Source organism: Glycine soja, chromosome 10 (genome assembly GCF_004193775.1).
Source record: "Glycine soja cultivar W05 chromosome 10, ASM419377v2, whole genome shotgun sequence".
NCBI classification, from domain to species: domain Eukaryota; kingdom Viridiplantae; phylum Streptophyta; class Magnoliopsida; order Fabales; family Fabaceae; genus Glycine; species Glycine soja.
In genome coordinates, this window is record NC_041011.1 from 50,298,143 (window position 1) to 50,311,471 (window position 13,329).

Genomic DNA, 13,329 nt, shown 5'->3' on the forward strand with positions numbered 1-13,329 from the left:
TGACACCCAAAACCACATCCCAATGATAAAAAAAATATGGAAACTACAAAGTAAAGCTTTGAGAGAGATCTATAACCAAACACGATAAATGTGTATTTGGTATTGCATCAAATACTTGTGTTAGCATGCAAATACACATTCGATGGCAAAATAGATGTAGCGTGTGTTTCGGAAAATCGTTGGAACACACTTAACCGTTCATCCAACACTAACAATACAAAATTCTTCATTTAATGTCTGGGAATATGTGAACTACAGTCTACACCATTCGAAAGGTGGGTTTAGGTTAGGCCAATAACAAACATAGTGGATTGGACAAAAAAAAGATTTCATTTGAACTTCTAAAATAAACTCAAACCCAATTTTACAAGTTTTTGTGAGCTAAGACTAAAGGTTAAAATTTAATTCATGTTCAAAATTTAAAGCTTAAGTCATATATTTTATCACACAATTTTGAGTCAATTCAATTACTGATTATAACAAGTCAAACCAACAAACCCAAATTTAATTTAAGTTTTTAAAATGAAGCCTATGTTGAATGAAATCTCAAATTGTATGAGATTTATTTGACTAGGCCCAAATCGATCTAAAAATAATAAAATTTAAATTGTAAGTCAAATATTTCAGTGAACAAGTTTAAGTTGAGCTACTTTGCAAGCTCTGTGAAAGTTGTGGACTATAATAGGCTAGGTTAAGCAAGGAAATCTAAACTTATTTTAGGCATCTAAAATAAGAACTAAATTAATATTTGTACAGATGTACAACAACTAAAATAATAAATTATACAATTAAGAAAAAAGAAAAAATATAAATATATGAGATATAATAAATGATGAGAGATAAATAAAAAAATAGAAAAAAAACATTATTATATGGTACATTTATGACTTGATTTATTAATAATTTTAATTGATGCATTGTAATTTTCAACTAAATATTTAAAAAAATAAATAAATTTAAAATAGTAATTGTTTTTTGGTGTAATTTAAAATAATTATTATAAAATCAATAATCTTATAACAAAGTTTATAATTATATAACAATATAAAAAAAATTACACCAATGAATGTATTTCTATGATGATGTATGAAGGCTTTGCTCCCTAGTAAACCAGAGTGGGTCAAAATTGTAATCGGCCTAGGTTGTTGGTGTAGCATTTTACTTTTCAGTCCCTGTCCATCTCGCATCCGAGAGAGAGAGAGAGTTCGAGGCAGCTACCGGAGAGAGAGAGAGAGAGATCGCACAAAACAACATATCACACATCACACATCACACACAGCAAGAGAAAGAATAGTAGAATCGTGTGGATCGTTTGCAGAAGAAGAGGTAAAGAGAAGGAGTGACCGAAGCGAAGATGTTACCCACAGCTTCCAAAGGACGTTCTTCTTCCTCCTCCTCTTCCTCTCGACCTAACAATCCCATGCTGCTTCCCTACCTCCGCAGAATCATCAAGGTTCCTTCCGATCTCTTCCTTTCATTTCACAATTTCCTAGATTTACTTCTCGCACCACTCTAAGATCCAATTCGTGCTTTTATCTCTCCCTTTCATTCTGGTATCGTAAATCCCGTTGCTAAAATTACCTGGCGTGTAAGTCTAATTGTTAGATTAGCCTCAATTCCTTAATGTTTCGGCTCATAATTGAAAAGGTTGGATCTTATTGTTCTGATTTGAAGAGTCCGTTACTCGTTAATGTTCAATCTGTGCTGATTCATTTATTATTCGTTGTAGTGGCAACAAATGGATATTGAATATACTTTTTGGCAAATGCTTCATCTATGTACGTCCCCGAAAGTTGTGTAAGTATATGTAAATTAAATCATCATCGGTCTCTCCTTCCCCTGTTACCACTTAGCAATGAAAAATTGTGTTTTGTTACTATGATCTAACGTAGTAGCAATGTGAGTCCTCTTTTGTTGGACATTTGAATTGCACCACTGCACATATGGGCATAAGTTCTTGGTTGAGTTTCTGCTCAACTCTTCTGTTTTGTGTGTATTTACAATTTTGTAGTATCTTTTTTCTCTGATGAATTTTTTTGGTGTTCTTGATATGGAACTGTACAACGGATGCAGCTATCAGCATACTAAATATCACAAACGTAAGTCTATGAGTCATTAATATCTTTGATCTTCTGATTTATTGGTACACATTTTTTAATTTTATCAGTGATTGGTTCAGCAATGTTTACTGAGCTTCTGTCTTACTAGGCTATGTATCTTAGCTAGCCTTTATCTGCAATAAATATAGTAGGCTAGTTACATGAATGCGATATGTTCTTGGGAGAATTGGGAGTTGTTGTTTATCTAAGTATCTTATATGCATTACAGGGTTGAAACTGCATTTAGTAATAGGTTGTCAAATCTGAGAGTCTATGAAAACTTGTCTAGTGTCCATAAACTTGACTAGTAGTCGTAATACAAAAATATTTGAAAAACATTATCATAGTGACAAGGAACGGTGCAAAGTTTGTGATAGGGGGTGTTCCTAGGTATGGGTTGCCTGTGAACCTGAATTGACCCAAACCAACCCAAATAGTTTGGGTTGGATAATTTTTGTGTTTGGTTCAGTCCCAAACCAAATCAATCAAATCTGTTGAGTCACAAGGTTTAATATCTGGACCCACCGACCCGTTAATTTGTATTAAATTTTTATTATTATATATAATATATATTTTTAAATTAAAAAAATCAATTAATAATTAAGCTAAGAGTGAGTGAGACCGTGCCCACTCTCCTATCTTCTTTTCTCACAAATCACAATTTCACTCTCACGAAAATTAGGATTCAAACTATTTTAGATTTAGTTGAAATTTTAGTTGGACTACTCATTGAAATTTCCAAATTATCATTTAATAGTTTTAGTTTTGGGATTTTATAGGCTTCATGAGTGTGGTGTTTGTTTATTATATTTCAATTTTTAAATCATGTTTAGCATGGTATGTTAGCCTATGTGATGATGATGACAACAATGCGATTCCTCCCATGATCTTTTATTCCACTATTTGACTACACGCAACAATTAAAAGTAATGTATTCGATATTTCATTTAATAAAAATTTCAGCTTATAAAAAATATTAGATTTTAAAAATACCTGACAAATTTAAATACTTTGACCCGTTGACCCAACCCAATCCAACCTGTTTACAAACGGGTTGGGTTTTAATTTTTTTTCTTGAAAAACCAACCCAAATCAACCCGTTCAAATTTGATTGGATTGGGTCACAGGTTTGGCCAAACCCAATCCAAACATAATAGTGGAAAATAGAATAGAATGCAGGCAAGATAGTGCTCAAGTGCTTACTTTAACAGGCACAGAAGCACTAAGAATAATTCTCAAATATATCAAATTGTATTAAAACTCACTGATCTGAACTAAACAACCTTAGAATCATAAACCAATGTGAAGTATTAACAAATAAAGAAACACTACAAAAGAAGCTGCAATTAACGAACACCCCAGGTCTGCAGCTAGCAGCCCTTCTCTAAAGCAGAAGCCTTCCTAACCTCCTTTCGCCAAAATCCCCCCTCCATATTCCCCTTTCTCTAATCATGCTAGAATCCTCCTCTCCAACCAAAGGTTGTCACCTGTCCATTCTGTTATTATACCCATCATGCTTTCCCTTAACTGAGAACCCCTCGTTGTCCCATTAGCTGCTATTCCTTCACCATTTTCCAGATTACTCTCTTGTTGCCCCAACTTTCTTCCTCTCTTTTTCCTTGTATAGACTTGGGTTACCTGTGGTCTATCAATGGACTTCGAAACACAACACAAATAGATCTATATTTTTTTATAAAAGAAATGGAATGTGAGAAACTCCTTAACTATCACAGGTTGTGATGGGTCCATAATATTTAAAATAAATTGCTAGATTGATGATGATTTTCAATATTCAAGAATTATTTTCTGGGTTCTATGGTTCATGAATGGATTGCAGAAATACTTTGATAGTGTGGCTTGTTAGGTCACAAAGGTAAGTGTTTGCTTGTGGGAGGAGAGCCTGTGTTTTTTGTTTTCCTTGATGTGAAAACGATGCTTTGGAGGGGGGAGTTCAAGATACTGTCATTATTTTGGGTAATTTGGGGACATAATTTGCATCTTATATCAGACTCGTAAACTCGGTACTTAATTCGTGATTCAATGTGAGTTTGAGTAAATCTGAACTAGTCCAGTTGAGTCTACCAAGAAACGAGTTTGAAATTCAGTCTACTTGATTCCCTTACCTAGAACTGTAAACTCTTATGATTTACAAGCTAATGTTTGACTTGACAACTATGACTGATGAATGATGCTGATGATATCCTTCATTGATCTTATGCTGAAATTCCTTTTAGCCTGTCTGGTTTCACTTACTTGGGCTGGCAATGTTTCTGATCAAACAGAAGAAGTTACTAGCACGCTTATTCATTGACTGATATAAGACTAATCAAACTATTATATTCCCATTACGTGAATCTCTTTTTAAATTTTATGCATGCATTTAAACATATTTGTAAGTCTGTATTCCAGTGATGGGATAAATTTTAATAATTTCACGGTTTACCTTTCTTTCAAGTAAAGGTGCCTTTAAACACGGCAGTTAAATCTTTTTCTAATGAGCTGGTTTTAAGGATGAGCCGTGAAGAACTTTGGCTTATTATTAGGCTTGCAATTTGCAAATCAACTTAATTTAGTGATACATAATGATGCCAATTTTTCATGGTAAAAAACTGTAGGTTTAGTTATATAATTAATGCCTTTGATTTATCAAATTAGAAAATTTAATTTGGTGGTTTCAAAAAATTGTTTAATTGATTTTCTTCTTGTTCTTATTAGAAACCAAGAATCAATGGGCACGTGATGATCCTGCATTTGTTGTGATCTGCAGTCTTCTTTTGGCAGTTGCAACTTTGGCTTATTGTGCGGCGTATGTTTTTCTTACATTTTGATTGTGGTGTTTTGATGGTGGTGGTTCTTCGTAGATGTGAAAATTCACTTTACTTTTGTAAAACAGAATGAATATGCAAATGCAACTAATCACTAATGTAAATCATGTAAACCCTTGTATTTCATCTATTTAGCTGAAGGATGATCATTTTTGAAAATTTCCCTTATAGAAACAGGCTATTGCTTTAGACTTCAGTATGTATGAATTTTTTTAAATCATGAATCATGAACCAAGGTTTTAGTGTGATTGGATGATTCATTATATATATTTAGTTTATAGTTTTTTCCTCTTGGCCTCTACTAACTTTTTGTATTGCTGTATTTTCCCATTATTTTTCAGGTATGACCATAGTACTGCACATACACTTCTTGTTATCTTCTCAGTGTTGTTTTTCCACTTTATATTGACTGGTGTATTTCTGGCAACATTTTGTTGGTAAGGCTATTCTTGTAGTAAATATTGCATCCTTTTCTTTGAATCACTTGATCTTGATACCAACACTGGTGCATATTTTTTACCCTTGTAATCTCCAGGTTCCTGACAAATTCTTATCTTCGAGAAGAGGCTCCAAATAGTTATGTGGTTGAACAGCGTGTTGAATGGTAAGTTCAAGAATTTTCTTTCCAGTTTCACTTGTGTTAATTTAGTTGTTTGCTTCAATTTTGAGAACATTCCCTAATATTTTAAAATGTTTCTTTAAAATGTTTGATCAATTGATAAGAATGGAATTGAACTGAGCACCTTTTTCTTGGAATTTTGTTGATTATTTTTCAATAGCTGATTATATTTTTTGTTTTTCATGGAAGGATGTATGCATTTGATGTGCACTGCAACTCTTTCTTCCCATTGTTTGTTTTGCTCTATGGTAATTTCTGACTCTTTGGTTAGTATGGACTCTGTTATGCTATAGGAAGCTACTATATCTTGCATTAGAGTGGTGCTGATGTCTGGTTCTTTGGCAGTGATCCATTATTTTCTATCTCCTCTATTGGTGGCTCATGGTTTCATTCCAGTATTGCTGTCAAATCTGCTGTTCATGGTCGGCGCTTCATACTATCATTATCTAAATTTCTTAGGTTATGATGGTAACTCTCTCTCTCTCTCTCATTATGATCAACTTACACCAGTATAAGTTACACCCACTCTTACACTGTTCAATAGCTTTTTATAGATAATTTTATCCCAAAACTCATCATTAGATTAATCCAAAATTTTAGACTAATTCAAAATTACTTGATATCTTATTCATTTGCATCAAATTTAATGTAATATATACATTTAAAATATATGAAAATAAGAATCACTTAATTATCTTATTACAATCCACTTTTTATAAGATTTATCATGAATAATCTTGGTAATATGTATAGGATACTTTTAACCGCTTCACAACAATTAAAGTATGTAGTTAATGGTATTAAATTTATCAACAAGTTGTATGGTTTTTCCATAATTACCCTTAAAACCATTAGGATTCCGTTTTGTTAATCTATTCTACCTATTTAATTAATGTATGGCCACTTGAGGGATTTTTTTTTAAAAAAAAATCAATCCTGTAAACACCTTGGATGGAGTCTTGTAAAAATGAAGACAAACTTCCCAAAAGGTTTTTATAAAAAGATCAGAGGTGGTAGTTACGATTCAATAAATGGATCAATGAAAATCACTTTTTATACGAAGTTATTATATTGGTCTAAGTTAATTCCTCCTCATTTAGATTAGTTCATAATATATTTTTTTAGTGTAGTTTCCTTGGGTATGGCTGTATTTGTCTGGAAAAGTCAGTTCTTGTGCTTTCTTGAATATTTGCAGTGAATCTGTTTTAATTGTTGCCAATTATACTGTAGAACAGTAGAAGTGTCAGTTATTGTGTTTTCTTGAGTATTTGCAGCAAACACCCTTTCTGTGTGTTTTACTTTATAAAGTCCCTTTCGTATGATGTGGAGGACAAATTCATATGATGTGGGTCTGTTGGATGTGATGGTCAACATAGTGAATAAATGTACATTAACTTGTTTTTCGTAAACTTGTTTCCTGAGTGTGTATAACTGTGAAATTACAAGTTTTTGTTTTGAATTTATGGGAGCTGTGAAAATCGTTGAATTAATTTGATTAAGATTTCTGGCTGTAGTTCTGCCCTTTTTGGAGAGGACCACCTTTTTCCTGTACCCAATTGGAATCGTAATTGTCCTTTCTCCAATTTGTAAGTATTGAATGTGCTTACCATTTCTTTTTTCCATGACGGGTTAATATTGTATCTGACCCCAATTTCTGATTTGCAGTGATTTTAAGTGGTTTCAATCCTTCTAGTTACTTTATGAACATGTACTTCAGTCGACAAATATGATCATTCCAGCTAGAACTTTTGACCTATCGGTGTCCTTGTTGAGGTTATAGAGTAATCAGAGAACTGCAACATGAGAAGGCTTTAATGAATGTTTGATTGTTTGTTTGAAGAATGCAGTGGCCCAGCAATGCCTCATTTTAGGCCTTCTAATACTACTACTACTACCAATCGAAGTTGGACTGTAGCGAGTCAGGGTAGTCATTGTATTTTTTACAGTTATTAGATAGAATATTTGTTCAAATGAATATACTCAATTGTAATGATTTTTCTTGGTCGATCTACTAACAAAGAACAATTTTTATTGATATATTCTTTCATGAGGCTAGATATAATTACTCTCCAAATGAAATGTCGTTGGCTCTACATTTACCCTCGTCACTTACCAGAGTCATTGTTAGCTTATTTGAGTGTCATTAGAATCCACTCAAGCCAGGTACCAGTAAGAGTCCACGAGGACCTAATCAAAGCCCGGGGAGGGGGCTTCTTGTATGTATGATAGGTGCTCTCGTTTTGTATTTTATCCGACTAAATATTGCTTCTCGGAGGAGTTAGTTTCAATGGCGTGGATGAAGGTAAGAGGTACTTATAAAAGTACTTTAATACTTAAGTCAATGTTTAAATTAACAACGTAACTATGTGATAAAGGAACTGGAGTCCTGGAGATAATTGAATGAACTAATTAAAATATTATATTATCCTAAAAAGTTGTTTGATACTTCAAAAAAAAAAAAAAATTCAAGAGCAAAATGATATATTTAATATTAGGAGACAAAAGTTGTCATGATAGAGTCCATCATATGCAAATTAAACTCTATAACTCTTGTACCAAACTAACAAGTGTTATTTCTATCTTCTCAAAAATATTTTGAACACAGCTTAAAATGTGATTTGTCATATCGAAATTATCAAGTTATGTAATGATTTTTACTTTTTTAGTGTCAAGCAACTTTTTTTTATATTAAAAAAGTGGACTCCGCTCAAATTCCACATTCCAAATATGTCATATGGTGTAGTGAGTTCCATGTTTCCCATTTAGAATGTGATGTGCGAATTTTTTTGGTAATACGTGACATGTGAATTAACATATTTTGACATTGCAATTCAATTTTTTTTTTCCCAGTTTATTATGAGAATACTGAATATTGTTCATTCCTACCGGCGACTTCTTTAAAATAAAGAAAAATCTCGACAACCATTGGTATGGAATATTGAGTGTTGACTTGAGTGGCACGTCTTCTGCCGTCGACGTCATTATTTCCAACCAACGTTCCCCTAAAATACAATTACTCCACAATATACTGGGAGTGACATTCAAAAATCAAAATTTTGCAGAGATGGGAACAAGGCTATGCTTGCTACGCATAAAGTCAGCTTTTACAGCACTGTCATTGATATGAACCAGGCAAGGCAGAGACTTCGTTGAACCTGCAAGATAGAGGCTGTGAACTTTTGGTCCGATGCAAAATTGAAAATTAGAAAATGTCAAGAGAGAAAAAACAAACAAAGAAATAATCAAACGAAGTGCTTTTTTGTTTGTTATATATATATATATATATATAGCATTTCATGTAATTACATTTAGGTAGGTTCTCTATTTTATGATAATAAATATTTTTAAAATAAATTATACTAAAATAAAAAAGTAACATTAAATAAAAATCGTAATAATTATAATAAAAGGCATCTATATTATTATAATATTTATTTTTACTTACATATAATATTAATTTATTAATGTATTACAATATAATTTTCAAACACTTTAACATTGCAAGACAAAATTAAACATGCAACATGGTTACCTTTCCATTAAAAAAGTAAAATGTGATCAGAAATAAAATTAAACATCTAAACTGACTTAATATTTGAAAAAAAAAATACCCCATCAATCATGTTATTTTTTAAGTAATAAAAATGACAACTATATTTGAGAATTTTAGAAAGTAATTTTGTCTAATAAAATAAATTTAAAATCTTTAAATAAAATTGATTTTAAGATTAAATTCAAGATAGTAGCTTCATTAATTGATTTAGGAAATAAATTACATGAAGCACGATGTATTGAGTAAACGGTAAAAGTAGAAAACCGCAGCCTCAGTGTAGCTGACCAGGGTAAAAAATCAAAACCAGTAGTCTGCCCTGCAGCAGCCAGCAGGTAAGTGTAGCCACTAGCCACATAGCTTGCAGGTAACTGACAAAAATAATTCTATTTCAACAAAATATTTAATAATAATAATCTCATTTTAATACTACTTTGATCCATCATAAGTTGACAATGATAAGACGAGGCAGAAGAATGTGAAGCTGGAATAAAATTTGTCATACGTACGTGTGTAGCAGAGAACGCGTATGAGGTATGATTCAGTGCCCATTAATATCCACTTTTTTTTTTCTTTCTTTCAATGGCGGAACAATACAGCAATTTACACAACAAAACTATGGTGTCTTTTGCTTTCCACGAGAATTTGATATCAAATACTATATTTTAATGAACGTCGTGTAACCAAAACAGAGAAAACAGAGCACTCTTTTTAATAAACAAAACACAGCTTCTTTTTTTTAGTCAACAACAAATACAGCTTTAGTTCTCAATTAATTAATAACTTTTCCAGACTCTTCATGATGGAAGGATGGATGTTGCGTGTGTCGTGCTAGTAGTATACTTTCTTTCTTTTACTGATCAACAAGTTTGCTGCCTTTGACATCCACAACAAACCTGTATCTCACGTCATTCTTCTCCAACCTTTCAAAGGCTTTGTTAATGTAATCCATGTTTACCATTTCAATCATCGAACTCAGACCCTTCTCTTTCCAGAACTCCAACATCTCCTCTGTCTCCTTCATGCTCCCAATGAAGCTTCCCGTTATTGACTTCCTCCCTTCACAACCCAAATACACATCATTAAAATGTAATTATTGTATAAGTATAATGTACTTTTGTTAAAGAACTATTGTATTGTCATTAATTTATTATATTTAATAAAAACTATTGTATTATCATTAAAATGTAATTATTGTATAAGTATAGTGTGCGTAATAATTATTTTAATAATTTAATGATTGTGCACTGTCAATGATGTAAAATAGTTTTAGATTGTTATTTAATATTAACTAACAAATCGTGTATATAAATTTTAAGATAATTATTATAAAAATTAATAAATTTATGATAGACAAGGATTGTGACTAAATGATTTTTATTGTCAGAATATTTTTTTTTGGACATTTTTTTTCTTATTTCAAAAGTGTTACTTAAAAATTTTATAATTAATTGAAATTCTAAAAACAAAATAGAAAGTGTATCACAATTACCTAGCATGACCATGGGGCTAACAAATTGAAGAGGGGTGTTGATGACCCCCATCAAGATCAACTTGCCATCAAGTTTGAGCAAGGAGAGATAAGGCTCAAGAGGGTGACCAACAGGCACAGTGTCAATGATGTAGTCAAGTGAATCAGCAGCTTCCTGCATGGCAGTGGCATCAGAGCTAACGAGATATTGATCAGCTCCAAGGTGTTCAAGTGCCTCTTGTTTCTTCTTGTCAGAAGAGCTTATCACAGTCACATGATGACCCAGTGCCTTTGCTATCTTCACCCCCATGTGTCCCACTCCTCCAAGCCCCAATATTCCACCTCTTAGCCCACTCTCCTTCAGCCCAAAGTGTACCAGTGGACTGTACACTGTCACACCCGCACACAGTAATGGTGCCACTTGCTCTGGCGCCAAACCCTCTGGAATCTTCACCACAAACCTGACACCCCCAATATACACAATCAAATTAATTAAAATACCCTCACAAGATTTTTTTTTTTAATAATTAAACATGTAGTGGAAAGGGTGAAGGATGTAGCTCAGTCGATTTAGCATATTCGTGAGTTATGATAAACTAATCTCCAGATATGTCAATTCCTAATGGTAAAAAAAAAAAATGCAGCGAAAAGTGCAATAATTAGAAAGAATTGATTTAATTTACTTTTGCTCAACGATCATGGTTTCAGCAAAGCCACCCTGTGTGGGTTTTCCATCGACATAAACATCATTGTAAGACCAGATCTTCTTGCTGCAGTAATTCTCAATGTCTTGTTGGCATGGCTGGCAGTTTTTGCAGCAACCTACGAGGAGTCCAACTCCCACCAACTCTCCCACTCTGAACCTGCTAACGTTTGATCCCACCTCCAGTACCTCACCAACCACTTCATGTCTGGAACAACAAAACAATCATCAATATTCAATATTGGTGAGTGGTAACAACATTAATTAAGAGAATAATAATGATTAACGAAAAAGTACCCTGGGACCATGGGATAGTTGGACATGCCAAGATCATTTTTAATCTGGTGGAGATCAGAATGGCAAACTCCACAGTAGTGAACTTTAATGTAAACATCATCAGGGCCTGTGTTTCTGCATGTTTTATATATTTTATATTTTTTACACAAGGTCAGAACCAAACAAGATAAGATAGTGGAGTATAAAGCATAAAATTAGAAACACTAATTATTATTAAACTAAAATAGATAGAATTTTTGAGATGACCTTAGATTGTAGGTGTATGGGGAGAGAATCCCTGAAGGGTCTCTTGCTGCCAATCCTACTGTTGTTCTTTCCGCTTCAAGACTACCCATTTCTTTCAGAGGCAAAGGGTGAAGAGAATTGAGAACTAGATAATGGAACGAAGACAAAAGTGTTGTTAACTTGCTAAAAGGAGTGGCCTTAGTTGATTAGTTATTTTCAGAAGATGCGTATATATAAAGGTGCCGTAGCCAACAACTCAGCAATCAGCATGTAGTGTGGACCCTTCGGCGGTAGGTGAATGGAGGTAGTTTTTATCGGATACGTTAATATGTACTCTTCTACAGCATCTCTACCTTAGATTCATCACAGTGTGTACAGAGTAGTGCCATCCAATGGTCACAATTCTATTTGAGGAGTAACATCCAGGTGTGTTTCTCAAGCTACTTTTTTATCCGCTGCTTTCCTTCTACGTATTCATTATTTATTTTAAATATCTACACATTTATCAACTGGTTTGATTGATCTTATGTTTGTATAAATAAATGAAGTGCAAAATAAAGTTATTTGGTTGAATATAATATAAATATATGTAACCTCAACGAACATTTATTAATGAACCTACAATCAAATCAAGATATTATTTAGATTAAATTAGTTTCTATTCTTTTAATTTATTTTTTAATTTAATTTAATTTTTTAAATCAATTCAATTTTATCTTTTAGTTTAAATGTTAAGAAATCACTAAATGACATCGTGTAACAGTTCAAAATTATTATTAAATAATTTTAAACCATCATAAAATATATATTTTAAAAAAATTAACTGATTTTAAAAAATAAATAAATAATTCAATTGAATTAATTTTAAAAATTAAACAATCAAATTAAAAATAAAAATTAAACTTAAATAATAAATTAAAAATAATAATTTAACTTGTTATTTATATCGTTAATCTAAAGTTAAAAAAGTATTATGTCTCGTGAATAATTTTTAAATTTTAGATAAATTTATTATTATTAACTAATTAGTTATTTTTTTAAAATTTTAATAAATTAAATAATTGAGTCTATATAGCAAACGGGGAGAATATTAATCCTCTTCTTCCGAAACTTTTACTACTATGGCCTTGCGTCATGCATACGTGACACGTCCGTTGATAAATCGTTGTCTATTTGACATTTGTTAACATGTTTAGATGCTTTTGCCAACTTTCGAAAAAATTTGTGCTGGTTAATAATTCCTGTCGCAGTTTATCATTAGGTGAAGTATTTAATAAAAAGTAGAAAATAAAAAAAAATAGTTTATCTGTTTCGGGGACCACTTCATTGTTATTGTAGTATGGAATTATCTTATGAGTTTATTTTTTAATAAAATTGTTCATAAAACAAACATAATACTAAAGGTATTATGAAGCTTAATGTTTATGTGCATTAGGTTTTTTTTTATCCGTTTATGTGCATTGGCTATTAAATACAGTAGCTGATAATATTTCCTTTTTAAAAAAAAATTGAGGCAAGAAAGCAAAACGGAACTTTGTCA

The 13,329-nt window shown here is 32.1% G+C and overlaps 2 protein-coding genes across 3 annotated transcripts; one reads left to right on the plus strand and one right to left on the minus strand.

Annotated features, from left to right (window-relative positions):
* The first annotated feature begins 1,132 nt into the window (after positions 1 to 1,132).
* LOC114372345 (protein unc-50 homolog) lies at positions 1,133 to 7,636 on the plus strand. Of its 2 annotated transcripts, XM_028329847.1 has the most exons (10): positions 1,135 to 1,453; positions 1,730 to 1,797; positions 2,074 to 2,099; positions 4,815 to 4,905; positions 5,266 to 5,361; positions 5,460 to 5,528; positions 5,733 to 5,791; positions 5,889 to 6,011; positions 7,058 to 7,129; positions 7,209 to 7,636. In XM_028329847.1, the coding sequence occupies exons 1-10, from the start codon at positions 1,355 to 1,357 to the stop codon at positions 7,271 to 7,273; spliced, it is 768 nt and encodes a 255-aa protein (XP_028185648.1). In that variant the 5' UTR covers positions 1,135 to 1,354; the 3' UTR covers positions 7,274 to 7,636. The 2 variants fall into 2 exon arrangements, with proteins under 2 accessions (XP_028185649.1, XP_028185648.1); XM_028329848.1 differs by lacking the exons at positions 2,074 to 2,099; positions 4,815 to 4,905 and having other exon boundaries at positions 1,133 to 1,453.
* A 1,971-nt stretch (positions 7,637 to 9,607) lies between these two features.
* Positions 9,608 to 12,011, minus strand: LOC114371910 (probable cinnamyl alcohol dehydrogenase). The gene is made up of 5 exons (XM_028329228.1): positions 11,811 to 12,011; positions 11,565 to 11,678; positions 11,248 to 11,475; positions 10,586 to 11,025; positions 9,608 to 10,152 (listed from the first exon to the last, which is right to left on the minus strand). Exons 1-5 carry the CDS (start codon positions 11,897 to 11,899, stop codon positions 9,947 to 9,949), a joined length of 1,077 nt encoding a protein of 358 aa, XP_028185029.1. The 5' UTR covers positions 11,900 to 12,011; the 3' UTR covers positions 9,608 to 9,946.
* Between the last annotated feature and the right edge of the window lie 1,318 nt (positions 12,012 to 13,329).

Coding starts and splice junctions, on each gene's coding strand:
- LOC114372345 (XM_028329847.1), top strand. CDS start 1,355: ATGTTACCCACAGCTTCCAAAGGACGTTCTTCTTCCTCCTCCTCTTCC. Junction 2,100..4,814: donor GCATACTAAATATCACAAAC/GTAAGTCTATGA, acceptor TGTTCTTATTAG/AAACCAAGAATCAATGGGCA. Junction 7,130..7,208: donor AATTGTCCTTTCTCCAATTT/GTAAGTATTGAA, acceptor TCTGATTTGCAG/TGATTTTAAGTGGTTTCAAT.
- LOC114371910 (XM_028329228.1), bottom strand. CDS start 11,899: ATGGGTAGTCTTGAAGCGGAAAGAACAACAGTAGGATTGGCAGCAAGA. Junction 11,026..11,247: donor ACCATGATCGTTGAGCAAAA/GTAAATTAAATC, acceptor TGGGGGTGTCAG/GTTTGTGGTGAAGATTCCAG. Junction 10,153..10,585: donor TAGCCCCATGGTCATGCTAG/GTAATTGTGATA, acceptor TGGGTTGTGAAG/GGAGGAAGTCAATAACGGGA.